General features: G+C 44.6%; 1 protein-coding gene across 1 annotated transcript; it reads right to left on the bottom strand.

The window, feature by feature from the left end:
* Nucleotides 1-4,762: 4,762 nt before the first annotated feature.
* vip (vasoactive intestinal peptide) lies at nucleotides 4,763-8,053 on the bottom strand. Its single transcript, XM_061837139.1, has 6 exons — nucleotides 7,913-8,053; nucleotides 7,008-7,114; nucleotides 6,763-6,867; nucleotides 5,737-5,862; nucleotides 5,368-5,479; nucleotides 4,763-5,291 (listed from the first exon to the last, which is right to left on the bottom strand). Exons 2-6 carry the CDS (start codon nucleotides 7,103-7,105, stop codon nucleotides 5,283-5,285), a joined length of 450 nt encoding a protein of 149 aa, XP_061693123.1. The 5' UTR covers nucleotides 7,106-7,114; nucleotides 7,913-8,053; the 3' UTR covers nucleotides 4,763-5,282.
* Nucleotides 8,054-12,523: the final 4,470 nt, after the last annotated feature.

Raw genomic sequence — 12,523 nt, 5'->3', positions numbered from 1 at the left:
TGTTGTTGGGGTTTTTTTTTTTTTTAACTTAAAAAAAAGAAGGGTGAGCGTTGTTGAAGTTGGAGCAGTGGCGGCTGCTGATGAATTGCCACTGTGGCCTTTTAGTCCATCTGCCACTCGGGATCATTTATCTGCCCGTATTATTGATTGCATGGTTTCCCCACCCCCCCCAAAAAAAAAAAACTTGCTGCACTCAATCTCCGTAAGAGTGCTCGCAAGTGGCCTGACTCTTGTTTTTTGAGCTATGAGCTGTCGTTTGGACATTTTGTGGAGCTCTTTGGGTTCTGCGATCGTGGCGATAAAGCATTACATAAGCGCAGTCCATTTTTTTTTTTTTTTTTTTTTTAAACTATGAGTCACACGCACTTAAAAAGTGTCTCAGCCCATTTCACAACATGCCGGCGTTCGGCAAAAAGCGAACATTGTTTGGAAAAGAGTTCCGGAGCTTTTTTGTTGAGACTCCCGGTGGAAATGCGCTCCATAACCTTCCCTTTCGGAACGTCCGCTAGCTTCATGCTAACGCAAAATGCAAAACAGCATAATCGGGTTGGAGAAATTAGCACCGATCGTCGCCTGCAATTCTAACCCTTGAAACAACTCCCGTTTCAACGCAAGCGCGCAAACAGAGCATAAAACAAAACTCAAAGGCATTTATTATTTATCCTCTCTGGAAAATGACAATATTTCTGCCGCTTAGTTGTGACACTCATCTGCGCTTCATCATAAAAATCTGCGTGTAGCACCGCATGTATGTGTTTGTCGGGATTATACTGCTCCCCGGTTGCCAAGGAAACACAAATGTCACGTGTACTTCTGTACATTTTATCGAATTAAACCCTTAATGCAAAGTAAAAAATGTAAAGTGCTATTTTCCTCTGCTCTCAGCTGGTCGAGCGGGTGGCCCTGTTAAGCGAGAGGTTGGCGGTTCAAATCCCGAGTCCAATTGTCTGCTGTTGAAGTGTCCTTGTGCAAAACGACGAACTTTCACTTTCCTGCAGGTCGGTTTTGCAAATGGGAAATAAAGGAAATTCATTCATGTGAGATGATTTTAGGCGGAGCTCACAGTTCTGAGGTCCCGGGTGCAATCCTGGACCCGCCTGGGCGGAGTTTGTATGTTCTCCCCATACCTGCATGGGTTTTCTCATGAGGATAAGCAGCCAAGAACATGGATGGATGGAGGATTTGAGATGCAAGAGTTTCGTTCCAAGCGATTTGCTGTTGAGCAAATTGAAAGAAACAAGGTGGCATGCACTGTAGGTGGAATCGTACACGTACACACCATTGAAAGTCTCCCCCCCCCTCCCCCCCCCCGTTTGGGCCGTTAAGATCATCAGCGATGACAGTTAATGAGCGAAGCCTCTCCACAAAAGCAGGCCATAATCAACGGATGTCGTGAAGAGCCAAGCACGTATGGATACGTCACGCGCAGACTGTGTCGTGCGTCCGGCGTAAAAATCACAACCAAACGAGACGTGGCCACAACAGGCAGACAGCAGCAACAATCGCAAAAAAATAAGAATAATTTGAACTTATCAACAAGTAGAGACTAGCAATAATCATGAGAAACATTAGAATTATAACACCATGTCATACTTGCCACACGTTATTGTCGTGATATCCCGAAAATGTTATCCTCCAAAGGGCCTCATGAAATGACCTCATTCGAACAAAATTACAGCACCATTCTCTATTTCTTGTTATATCCACCAATCCATCCATTTTCTTTGCCGCTTATCCTCATGAGGGTCGCGGGGAGTGCCGGAGCCGATCCCAGCTGTCATCGGGCAGGAGGCGGGGTACACCCTGAACTGGTCGCCAGCCAATCGCAGGGCACGTGGTGACAGACGACGGTCGCACTCACAATCACAGCGACGGGGTAATTTCGAGCGTCCTCACAACTGTGAGGCCAACTGCCACTGCGCCGCCTTTCTTGTAATCATATTCATTTTATTCATCTAACATTGACGTCAAATCCCAGCCCCGCCTGTGTGGACTTTGCACGATCTCCCCGTGCCTGGGTGGCTTTTCTCCGGGTGGGCACTCCGCTTTCCTCCCACATCCCCAAAACATGCTTGCATTCATTGGACACTCTAAATTAGATAGGGTTAGGGTCATTTTGAAGAAAGGTTTACAAGCGCTGCAGACAGGCAATGCACTCCCAGCCTAGCCTCGTCTACTACTATATCTATTTCTTAAATTATTTCCTTATATAAAATATTTAACCCATAGATGTATTTCTACTATGCAGTTTATTATCAGGAAAAGCTTTAAAATGCCAATTTTTTTTTTAGGCTTGGAACCCATCATTTCTTTTTCCATTAATTGTAATGGGAAATCTCGATCCGGATTTCGAACAAATCACTTCTCTGGAACAGATAAAAATGAGAATTTCATTCTCATAAAATGGGAACATTTGTCTTGTAAAATGACATCTTTATGGTGTTTTTTTTCTGGTAGCAACTTGCTTTTGTTTTCATTTTTTTGTTTCCGCAGGCACACACAATGTACGGTTGCATGCTCCTCGTGTGACTGCATCACCCTGATTTCAAAATCAAATCAAATCAAACCCTGTGATCACCAGGTATGCGGCATCTTTGAAAACTACATATTTGTTTTTTTATTTTCGGGGTGGGGGCGGGTTGCGCCGAGTCAGCAAAACTCAGCGCTGCGTCCATTATCGGGGGTCGGGGGTCGCCTCGGCCGCTTGCAATTATGGAGAAAAGTCAGCATCCGGCCCCGCAAAGCGATCCCTTGTTGACATTTATGAGTCACATGTGCACTTCCACGTGACGCACGTCAACAACGTGACTCACGACGACGACGAGACCGTTCGGGCTCGTCTTGCACCAAACGCAAAAATTTGGGGACATCCAGCCGGTCGGGGTTCTACGAGGGGAAAATATTGCAAACTTGCTGATGTTGACGGGGTGGCACATTATTGGAGTAATCATAATTTGAATAATGTGGAATTTGTTCAAAGCAGAGCCGCTTGTCGATTGAACAAGGCAGCAAAAGAAGGCAATTTTATTCCACATAACATTACATCCTTGTAAAATTACGGCTTTTATTCTTAGATTATAACGCTGTTTTTCCATCATGTTGAACATATCTTGTAAAAATGTACTTATGTTCTTGTGATTTTATGACATATTTACTTATAAATGTTGTCGTATTTTCCCTTTTATTTTTAAGTTGTTTTGAGATTTTTTTTTAGGTATTTGGCCGAAAAATATAGCTTTATTATATTACACATTTCTCTGGTAATATTTGAAACTTTTTTTTTCTGTTAAATTCATAACTTTTGTTTTATATTATTTTAGTGTGTTAATTTTTTCACCCATAAAGCATTTTTTTGTTTTAATATTCTCACGTTTTGTGTAATATAATCATGATTTTTTGGGGGGTTTTGATATTCTAACTTTTGTTGATTGATTTAATATTAATACTAATAATTAATGGGAGTTTTGTACTATTTACGTGTACTGCGTTGACAGAGATGAATGTTTGCGTGACACTCGAGACTTTAATTGAACAACTTTTATTTGAATAGTGTATTGTTTGTATGTAAACTTCCAACATTCCCATCTCCCATGGTTGCTCATTTTCCATCTTCAGTGCGTATTAATATTCCAAATGTGTTTTCTTGAGCTCACTGTGGCAACATTGCAGCACGACTTCGACCTCGTCGTAATTCCCGTTTTATGCGGTCAATCATCGGCGTTGACTTTCATCCGCGGGACGACAAAAGGACTCAGCTTTGAAAAATAAAATAATAATCCGTCTTTTATTTGCCGAGCGGCGCACGTGGTACATCCGGACGCGAGTACAAGGTCGGGGTGGTCGCCGTCGTGCGCAGTTAAGACCCCGTCAGCTCTGCAAATCGAGTTCAGCGGTGGAAAGTGATGAAATGAATCCGGCGTCCGTTGGGGGGAGAAAAACAAAAACCGAAACACGTTGGCAGGTCAAGGACAAGACGACCTCTAAAGGGTCGTTCCAATTCGAACGCCGTTGGCTCTTCAAAACGGACTTTGCTCAACGCCACATTCTTCTTGAAAAGTGCAAAAAGTGGGACGGGTATGGAAGTAAACATGTGCCACCAGGACTTGAATTTGAAATGTAAAGTGATCACATTTTCAATCCTTGGATTTCAGCGTCACTTTTCAACGTTTACAATTCGCTGTCTAAAATTCACCGTCTGTGCCACCAGGCAGGGTCACTTCAGGTCGGAACCGAACAGCCAGCCAATCGCAGTTCTGCTTTCTTAGTGTGTGACGTCACGTGACTAAGAAAGCAGAACTGCGATTGGCTGGCTGTTCCGTTCTGACCTGAAGTAACCCTGCCTGGTGGCACCGACGGTGAATTTCCGACGGCGAATTGTGGCAACGATTGCAAATGTGATCACTTAACATTTAAAAATTCAAATCCTGGTGCCACATATTTACTTCCATCGATGGGCCCAAAAGTAAATATTTGCCAAAGTGTCATTTCGTATGTATGGGAGAAAAAGCACTCCAATCTTTAATTTTTGCTATGCGAAATAAAAATTTTTTTTATCGCTGTCCATGTGCGAAGACGTGACTAAAACATAAGAAGTGCAAAGACGCGTACAGCGCTTGACAAATGTATGAGACCACCACCCCATGGAAGGTCAACAGTGTTATTTTAGTACTAATGACCAAAATCTTGAAATTTTTTTTTTTTTTTTTGGTAATGGTTAACTCAGTCCATGTGAAAAGTCTACACACCCCTAATTCAAATTAGAAAAAAATGAGACATAAAACAATCCCAAACTTTTGAGGTAATGTAAGAAATAACTAACTGAAGCAATGGGGTTGGACAAGTGTGCACACCCTCTAATAAGTGGCATTTTGCTGCGTTCCAAATGTCGATCAAATTGTAATTGAAATGAAAGTGAGGACGCAGCTCGCACCGTTTGAAGCGTTTCTCACGAACACGGCCAAAGTTTCGGATGTCCTAGTGGGCTTTTCATTCCATTTTTGGGCTCTCAAGCAGAGGCTGCAGATTTTGCGCTAATTTGGAAGTGTTCCTGATTGCCGCCACCTTGACAGCACGAGAGCTTTTCTTTCTGCTTGTTGTATTTTTGGATTGATTTACGGGCTGGTTGTCTGACACGTGTGTTAAGCGCTGCAACTTAATGACAATCACACTGGAGGAGGTGTCAGCCTTGCTGGGATCTTTGGGTGAACGCCGTCGTCGTCGTTGTCATCGCCGGAGCGAATGTTTTCGCCACGATGACTCCGGACGGACGTCGGGACCTCTCCTCAAAGCGGCTGAGTTAGCAAAAACAAAAACGTCAAGACAGTTGACTTTTTGCGGACGCGCCGCTCGTTTTATGCGTCGCGTTACCAGCTGGAAGTTGTTCAGCAGGTGGTCGACGCTGATGTCGTCGTAGCTCTCCTGGAAGTTGTCGGGGTCGTCCCGGGACGCTTCCTGGTCGCCCGTGTCCACATTTTCTAAACTGTTAAGGGGAGAAAATTTATTTTCGTTTTTCAAAAATGATAAATGTGTCCTGTAAAATGAGTGATTATCTAAGTGTGGGACTGTACGGTGGTACGCAGGCTCCCTAAGTGCAGTTCAGTTGTATTTAACTTTTGACCACAACGCAACGGTTTTTGTCTCTTTTTTTTTTTTTGCGCTCTGCATTCCATCTGAGTAATGACAGATCCACGTCGAGCCGCCACGGAGTGAAATGAAGCCCAGCGGGCCGCCCCTCACCTCCTCTTTCCCGTCAAGACCGAGTTGAGGTACTTCTTGACGGCCATCTGTTTGCGGAAGCGGCTGTAGTTGTCCGTGAAGATGGCGTCCGAGTGGCGCTTGACCGGCTCGTCCGTCAGCTCGTCACTGCGTGGACGCGCGTGACGCGGCGGAATGAAAGTTAGACAAGAAGGGGAAGCCATTATCCCTCCCTGCCCTCCTTCGGCCGCGCGACAACGTGCGAGCGAGCGAGCGAGCGAGCACTCGTGGCGTCACTTAACCTTTAACAATTGGCATCATCGGCCAAGTCAGCTCTTATCATTGCAAATGTCACTGGACGCAAGCACACACACGCACACACACATACAAATGCATTTGTAAAAAAAAAACAAAAACAAATAAATAAATAAATTAGATAGATGTCATTTTGTGATATTTCTACTTTTCGATGGATGACCTCACGACCCCAACAGGCATCCTCCCCTTGCAACCGAATTGTAGAAGGTTTTAGTTGGAATACACGTCGACTAAACGGACACAATTGAGGTTGTTTGGGCTCAGAAAAGACGAGGCAAGTTCTCATCTGGTTCTGCTAAAAATCCAAACTTGAAATTTGACTTGCCTTTTTTTTCCCCAGCCAAATTGTTGAGGATATTTTTTTCAATCTAAATGGAGACAATCTTCCTTGCTTTGACTCGGCAACACAGTTGGTCTATTGATATTCTTTTCAGCCAAACAATTAGCACCAAAACGTAATTTTTGTTCCAGCTACAGTATATTTCTGAATATTATACAACAACATTTCCCCCTTCTAATTGAAGATGTTTGAAGAGATCCTTGCAAAATTTCAGCCAGCTGAATTGTTCACAACGTCTTTTGAGTACTCATCACCTAAACTTGGACAAAATATGTGCAGCGGTCTTTGCAAAAGGTACGGCATTTTTTTTTTTTTAAAGAACGTACTTGATCCCCATATGTAAGCCAAGACATATTTAGTTGTTGTTGTTTTTCCCCCTTGTGCGGAAATGATAAGCAGCATCCGCCTACCTGACTCGCTTCCCAATCAGAGAGTCCAGGTATCTCCTGGCTGAAAGCTGGCCCAGAAGCTTGCTGTAGCCGCTGGTGAAGAGCCCGTCGGCGTGTCTCGTCGGTCTGGATGGCGCGGAGAAAAAAAAAAAAGAAAAAAGAAAGAAAAAGAGGATGACTCGGATCGCGCAATCGACAAATGCCAAGCGTCGCTCAGAAAAAGCAGCAGACAGGACCGAGTCTGCGTGCTTTTGACTTGTTCTTACCTCATGGACGCGTAGGGCAGACCCAGCGTCCTGGAGGACAGCGCGCTGAAAAGGGCCAAGAGGAGGAGAAGGTGGGGGCCGCTGCGCCCTGACATCATTTTTAACACCTGAGGAGAGAGAGAGAGAATTTCGAATAGTGCGCAGTATTTCACCAAAACGTCATCGTCGGCGCTGACACTCGAGCTTGGCGCAAGTGCACGGCCGTAAAACCAAGCGGCGAAAGTCTCTCTTTTCTGGTATCTTTACGCGCAGGATCAGCATCCTTGGAGGCTTGGACGGGGTTTTGACGCAATCATTTCATGACGGTCAACCATCAAAATTCAATTGCGTTCGTTTTTAAACGCGATTACGAAGCACCGAACGGTCGCTAAATCGAAAATGCGCACAAACGCCGCTTGGTCGGGGAGATTCTACCGCAATTTTGCAAGTTTGCATCCAAATGTCAACTCGAGCGACGTCAGTCAATTGAGGATCATCCTTAGAATGGACGGGAACACTTGCAAATGGAGACAAAACGTCACAGGTAAATGACGGTCTCGGTAACGAATTGTAAGTTGACATAATGATATCTATTTGTACATTTCTTGCCAAATTACACAAATGCAAAAGATCAGCGAGTCGAATTCGCTTTCTTTTGTTTTCTCTGGGACGGGATCATGATTGCAAATGTCCAATAATGAACTCAATACTTTTCTACCCGAATTCAACAACGATGATGGCTTCAAAGTATCTTCGTCACTATCCTCAAAAGTAAAAGAAAAGGCGGAGAAACCAACGCGTCATTACGCACGGATCCGAGCTCGCGGTGGACCGCGAAAACACTTCGTGATGAATTTTCTGTGTTCTTGACCGATGTTAAGAGTGCCGGAAAGCAGCAGACACGTGCAAAAAAAAAAAAGTCTTACGTGTGGCCGAGAAAGGAAGAAATCAAAAGTGGTGAAAGTGCAGGAATCCTGCCGTTGCTCGCTCGTCCTCCTCTCCGAGCTTCTCGTCTCGCCGTCTTGGCTTCTCTCGGGTCTTTTATACACCTGAGCGCGCCCTGCGGACCCCCGAGAGGACCGAATGAGATTTGACGATTGGGGGAGGGGTTTCGGGAGGTCGTTGCTGACGTCATCGCGCGGCCTGCGCTCAAATGAGTGGACAGTTATGCTTTTTTTTTTTTTTTTTTTAATCATCCGGTGGCTAATGAGTGACCACTCAATTCAGGTCACGATGTGAACAACACCGGATATGACGTCATCCCAAATAAAGTTAGGCCAATTAAAAATAGCATCATTTGTCATCTCATTATCCAAACCGCTTATCCTCACAAGGGTTGCAGGAAAGCTGGAGGCTATCCCAGTTAGCTTCGGGCGAAAGGCGGACTACACCCGGAACTGGTCGCCAGGAAGATATCGACACCATCACTGCACGGGAATCGATCCCACGCTGCTAGCACCAAATGCAGGCGTGTGTACCACTACACCATCAGCAACTCTAATAACATTTCTGAAAGAAAAAAAAAAAAAACGTATTGTTGAGCAGATGCAACGGGAATGACTGTCTTATCCACGACGGTCATTAATTGCACTCAATTGTAAATTGTACATTACATAAAAATCATAGGAATTACATCATTAAATAAAATGTAAATGTGGATTATGATGATTGTGCGTCTGGTGTATGCGCCTTGGCCACCTCGTGACACAGATAAACACGGAGATCTGTAATCTGTGGTAAATATTAGTCATTTTTCCTCAAAGGATAAAGACTATCTGCCTGCGAATATGACTACATTGTCTTTCGACGTGTTGCTGCACCATTTGTGTTCAGACAGTTGTTCCAAGATTTAGAACTACCATGATATCGATGGTACTTTCGTTATCCCCTCTGTGGCATTTGGCATTATGTGTTAGCATTTGGCTAACACGCTGATTATGTAAGTGATGTGTTTTGTTGTTGTGTAATTCTCTGTGTTTTACGTCGAGTCTTGCAGTAATCGGCTAACCGGGAGTGTCGAGAAAGCCAACAGTTGCATCGAGTCGCTTACTCGGACTGCGTCTCGAATCGTTGGCTCGCGACGCCGAGCAAAGAACCGAGGCGCCCCTAAGTCGGTGTCCAAATCGCTAGACGCCGATTAAGGGAACGACGGAATGATTGCGAAGGCGGCCGCTTTGTTTATCTTATTTCATTTAGCTCAAAGCTCCGTTTCCAAAGCCTAAATCTTGCCGAGTGAGCCCATTTTTACACTCTACTTTAAAATCCCAATCCTGACTTCCGGCCTTACTTTTTATGAATCATGAAATATTTACGAGAGTAAGGTGCATTTTTTTTTTTTCATATACATATTTTTTTTTCATAAACACTGGAAAGTGCAAATGTGAAAAAAGCAAGTGTACTTGCCAGTACATCTTTTATACATGATTACAAAAGTACATTTTTCTCCCCAAAAGTTTTATAATTCCCTCCAATAATTCCAAACGTTGCACGTGGCACATTTCACAGGTTAATTCTGCTTTGTTGTCGTTGTTGTTGTTGTTGTCACCAACAGCTTGAAATCTTTTGTCCTCCAGCACGGAGACGAGCTGTTCGCTCGCAGATGACAAGAACCCGAAGCTCGCCTTTGGCGCTCCCCCTTCTGCCATCAAGCGTGTCTGCTTTCGCTCTCTCGTGTTGTGTGCGCAACCCAAACACACGCAGATTATGCAGATTATCGCCGCAAGTCTGCACAACGCTTTTGTCTTTCAGGCTTTTCGGGGACCAAAGAATGAAGGATGCCGCGCAAAGTGCTGCAGAATCCGCCACCCACGACGTGACGTCAGCCCCGTGCGGCATCCTGCCCGACGTCCGTCCGTCGGTACGTCCCATTTTCCATTCACTCGTCCATCCGTCTGTTGAATCATGCAAACATGCATTCATCCCTCCATTCGCTCGGGTGGCAATTGTGGACACGAACTAAAGAGAGCGTATGAAGATTGTTGATCAGTCCTATTAAATATGGCACGATAGCACTTTCTATTGCTCTTCCCCTCTTTGCGGTCGTTGGTATGTGAGCCGGAGTCCGGTATCCCACGCAGCCGACTTTGGAGTGTCGGACTGGCCGGCCAATGGCGAGGCGCGTATACCTTGTAGGCCGAGGTCATCCGGGTCGCCGAGGTCATCCAGGTCATTCCCAAGGGTTCAACTTTTTTCAACGAAAACGGCGAAACTTATTTCATTAACGACTCCAGAACAGCAACAGGCCCACGTCAAATATTTGTCAGGTGGCGCGGACCCCCACATGTCCCCCCCCCCCCCCATGATGGCCCCATGCGCAACGTAATGAGATCAGCCCACAGAGAAAGTAGATTAGGGGCCAAGTCGGCCGTAATTGACAGCGGTGACTGGAGACAGAGCCCGTCAGGAAGGGGAAGCGAGCATTATGGTGTGGATCTTGATGGAATGTTCGGACGGGAGGGGAAACGTTCCTTTGGACCACGACTGTGTCCGTGCGTGTGCTGCGCCTTGGACTTGAAATGTTTCATCTTCATTCCAAAACTAGAGACGGAGATAGCTCAGGGCAAAAGGTTTGAAGAGCAGGAAGAAACGCAGCAATGTGTTACGTTTGGTTCGGAAAAGTCATACCGCCAGTGATGGTACGGCCGAGCTGTCGGTCCAAACCATTATTGTGGCCCACAACGGTTAGCTGACGTTGCTATGGTTTGTTTAAAACGGGTGCCAAAGGTGAACATATTTCCAGAAATGTTATTTGATTTCAAGTGCGACTCGCCATCAGACGAGAACAAAGTCGAGCGGAGAATTTCGGAAATGGCACCGCGGACGCTCGGCCGACATGCTAACGCGGTTAACGAGCGTGCGGTCGTCGCGTCGGTTGGCTTCATGTTGCGCTTCCAGATGATGATGTGTAACTTTTGCTCTATCGTAGAGCGTAATAACACCGTATGACGTAATAATGTGACGAAATCTGAAGATTTTTCATTTTTCCCAGCGTTGACACAGCGGCTTTGGCTAGTTGGCATGTCGCACAAACGGCTAACTCCGCTGCCATTTCTGATGGCTAATTACACCGATTAGCAGATCAAATAAATTATAATCCAAATAGTTTAGTATTGTGTTTAAATGTATAAAAATGAATTGATTCATTTTTGTTGGACAACACTTACACAAAAATCATTTAGCTTGTTTGCGTATCATTTCAGTACAATGTTAATTTCTCTGTGTTTTTGACCTAATACAAAGAAAACTTGTTTCTTTCCTTGTGACAAAAAAATTACAATATTTTTGTGTACCGCATGGGATGTAAAACGCCAACCAACCGAGTGAACGTTTCACCTCCGAGCCGTAGATGTCAGTAATGAGCTTCACGTTCTGCTTAAAAAAATTTATTCGCCGAACCACAGCATTTTTGCAGCTCAGCAACATGGAATTCACGTGTTCGTGGATTATATTTTTATACATTTAATGTGTGGAACCTATCCTCCGTCAAAGAAAACACTTTTTTGGGGGGAAAATTAGAGGAGGAGATTCCAATTTTTGGCCTCTGTTAGGAACGCAGCCGATTACAACGAAGGTCATCTCGCTACCCCAAAAAACGGGTGCACAAAGGTTTGGACCGACCGTACTTTCAGTCCAAAGGCGAAGAAGACGTAGACGCCCGAGTGACGACGAGGGGGTTCCCCCGGCGACACGAGTGCCCCCGGCGGGCCGCCTCATCCAATTGGCCGAGCCCAGAGCGGCCACGCTACGTTGACGCTGGGGTGGGTCTCGTTGCAGATGAGACTCGATCGGATGATCCGAGGCGAAGAGGAGCCCGAGGGGGGAAGACGACAGTCAAGATGTACGAGCCGTACTGGAAAGGTCAACGTAGATAAAGGCGTGGAAGCCCCGTCTAATGAAAAGCATACATCTCTCAAATTGGAGATTTTTTTTTCTTTTTTTTTTTTTTATGATCGTTATCTCAAGAAAATAAACTTTTTCCTCCTTCACTCACAAAGTAGAGCGATAGATGCTTTTCATCGGAGGACGATGACAATTGTGGCATACATGCTTTCCCACAGTATGATAGATAGTATATACCATAGTTGTACCATAGTTTTATTTAGGATGATACTGATATGAATTATTATGCTTGTTTTTATTTTTGTTGTTGTTGCGCTGTGGTCCCTCGTGTAGCATAATTGCAATCCTCTGTTTGTGCTACACACATTTTAAAATTGACAATATGCACCTTGCACATTTGTATTCTAAAAAATATCTCGATGTCAGACGTGTGCCAACAAAGATTTTTAAAATCTTAAAAAAAAAAAAAAGGAATTAACAAAAATTCTTTCAACTTTGAAATACTTGCAAATACATTCTACAGTGATAATACATAATATGTGTGGTATTAATAGGGGGATTTTGCAGTTTTAAAACCGCTAGCAAGATTCACTAATGACCGAAACTATATTTCAAATTGAGTCATTCTAAAACAGTTCCAACAAAGCTCCTGAAGCCCAAGCAAAAAGGTCAGCACGAAGATGACTATGAGTCTGCAA

This window comes from Syngnathoides biaculeatus, chromosome 12 (genome assembly GCF_019802595.1).
Source record: "Syngnathoides biaculeatus isolate LvHL_M chromosome 12, ASM1980259v1, whole genome shotgun sequence".
Taxonomy (NCBI): Eukaryota; Metazoa; Chordata; class Actinopteri; order Syngnathiformes; family Syngnathidae; genus Syngnathoides; species Syngnathoides biaculeatus.
The sequence above is the reverse complement of the archived record's forward strand: the minus strand, read 5'-3'. Positions and strand labels throughout refer to the sequence as shown.

Coding starts and splice junctions, on each gene's coding strand:
- vip (XM_061837139.1), bottom strand. CDS start 7,105: ATGATGTCAGGGCGCAGCGGCCCCCACCTTCTCCTCCTCTTGGCCCTT. Junction 5,863..6,762: donor CTGATTGGGAAGCGAGTCAG/GTAGGCGGATGC, acceptor GCGTCCACGCAG/TGACGAGCTGACGGACGAGC. Junction 5,480..5,736: donor GTCTTGACGGGAAAGAGGAG/GTGAGGGGCGGC, acceptor TCCCCTTAACAG/TTTAGAAAATGTGGACACGG.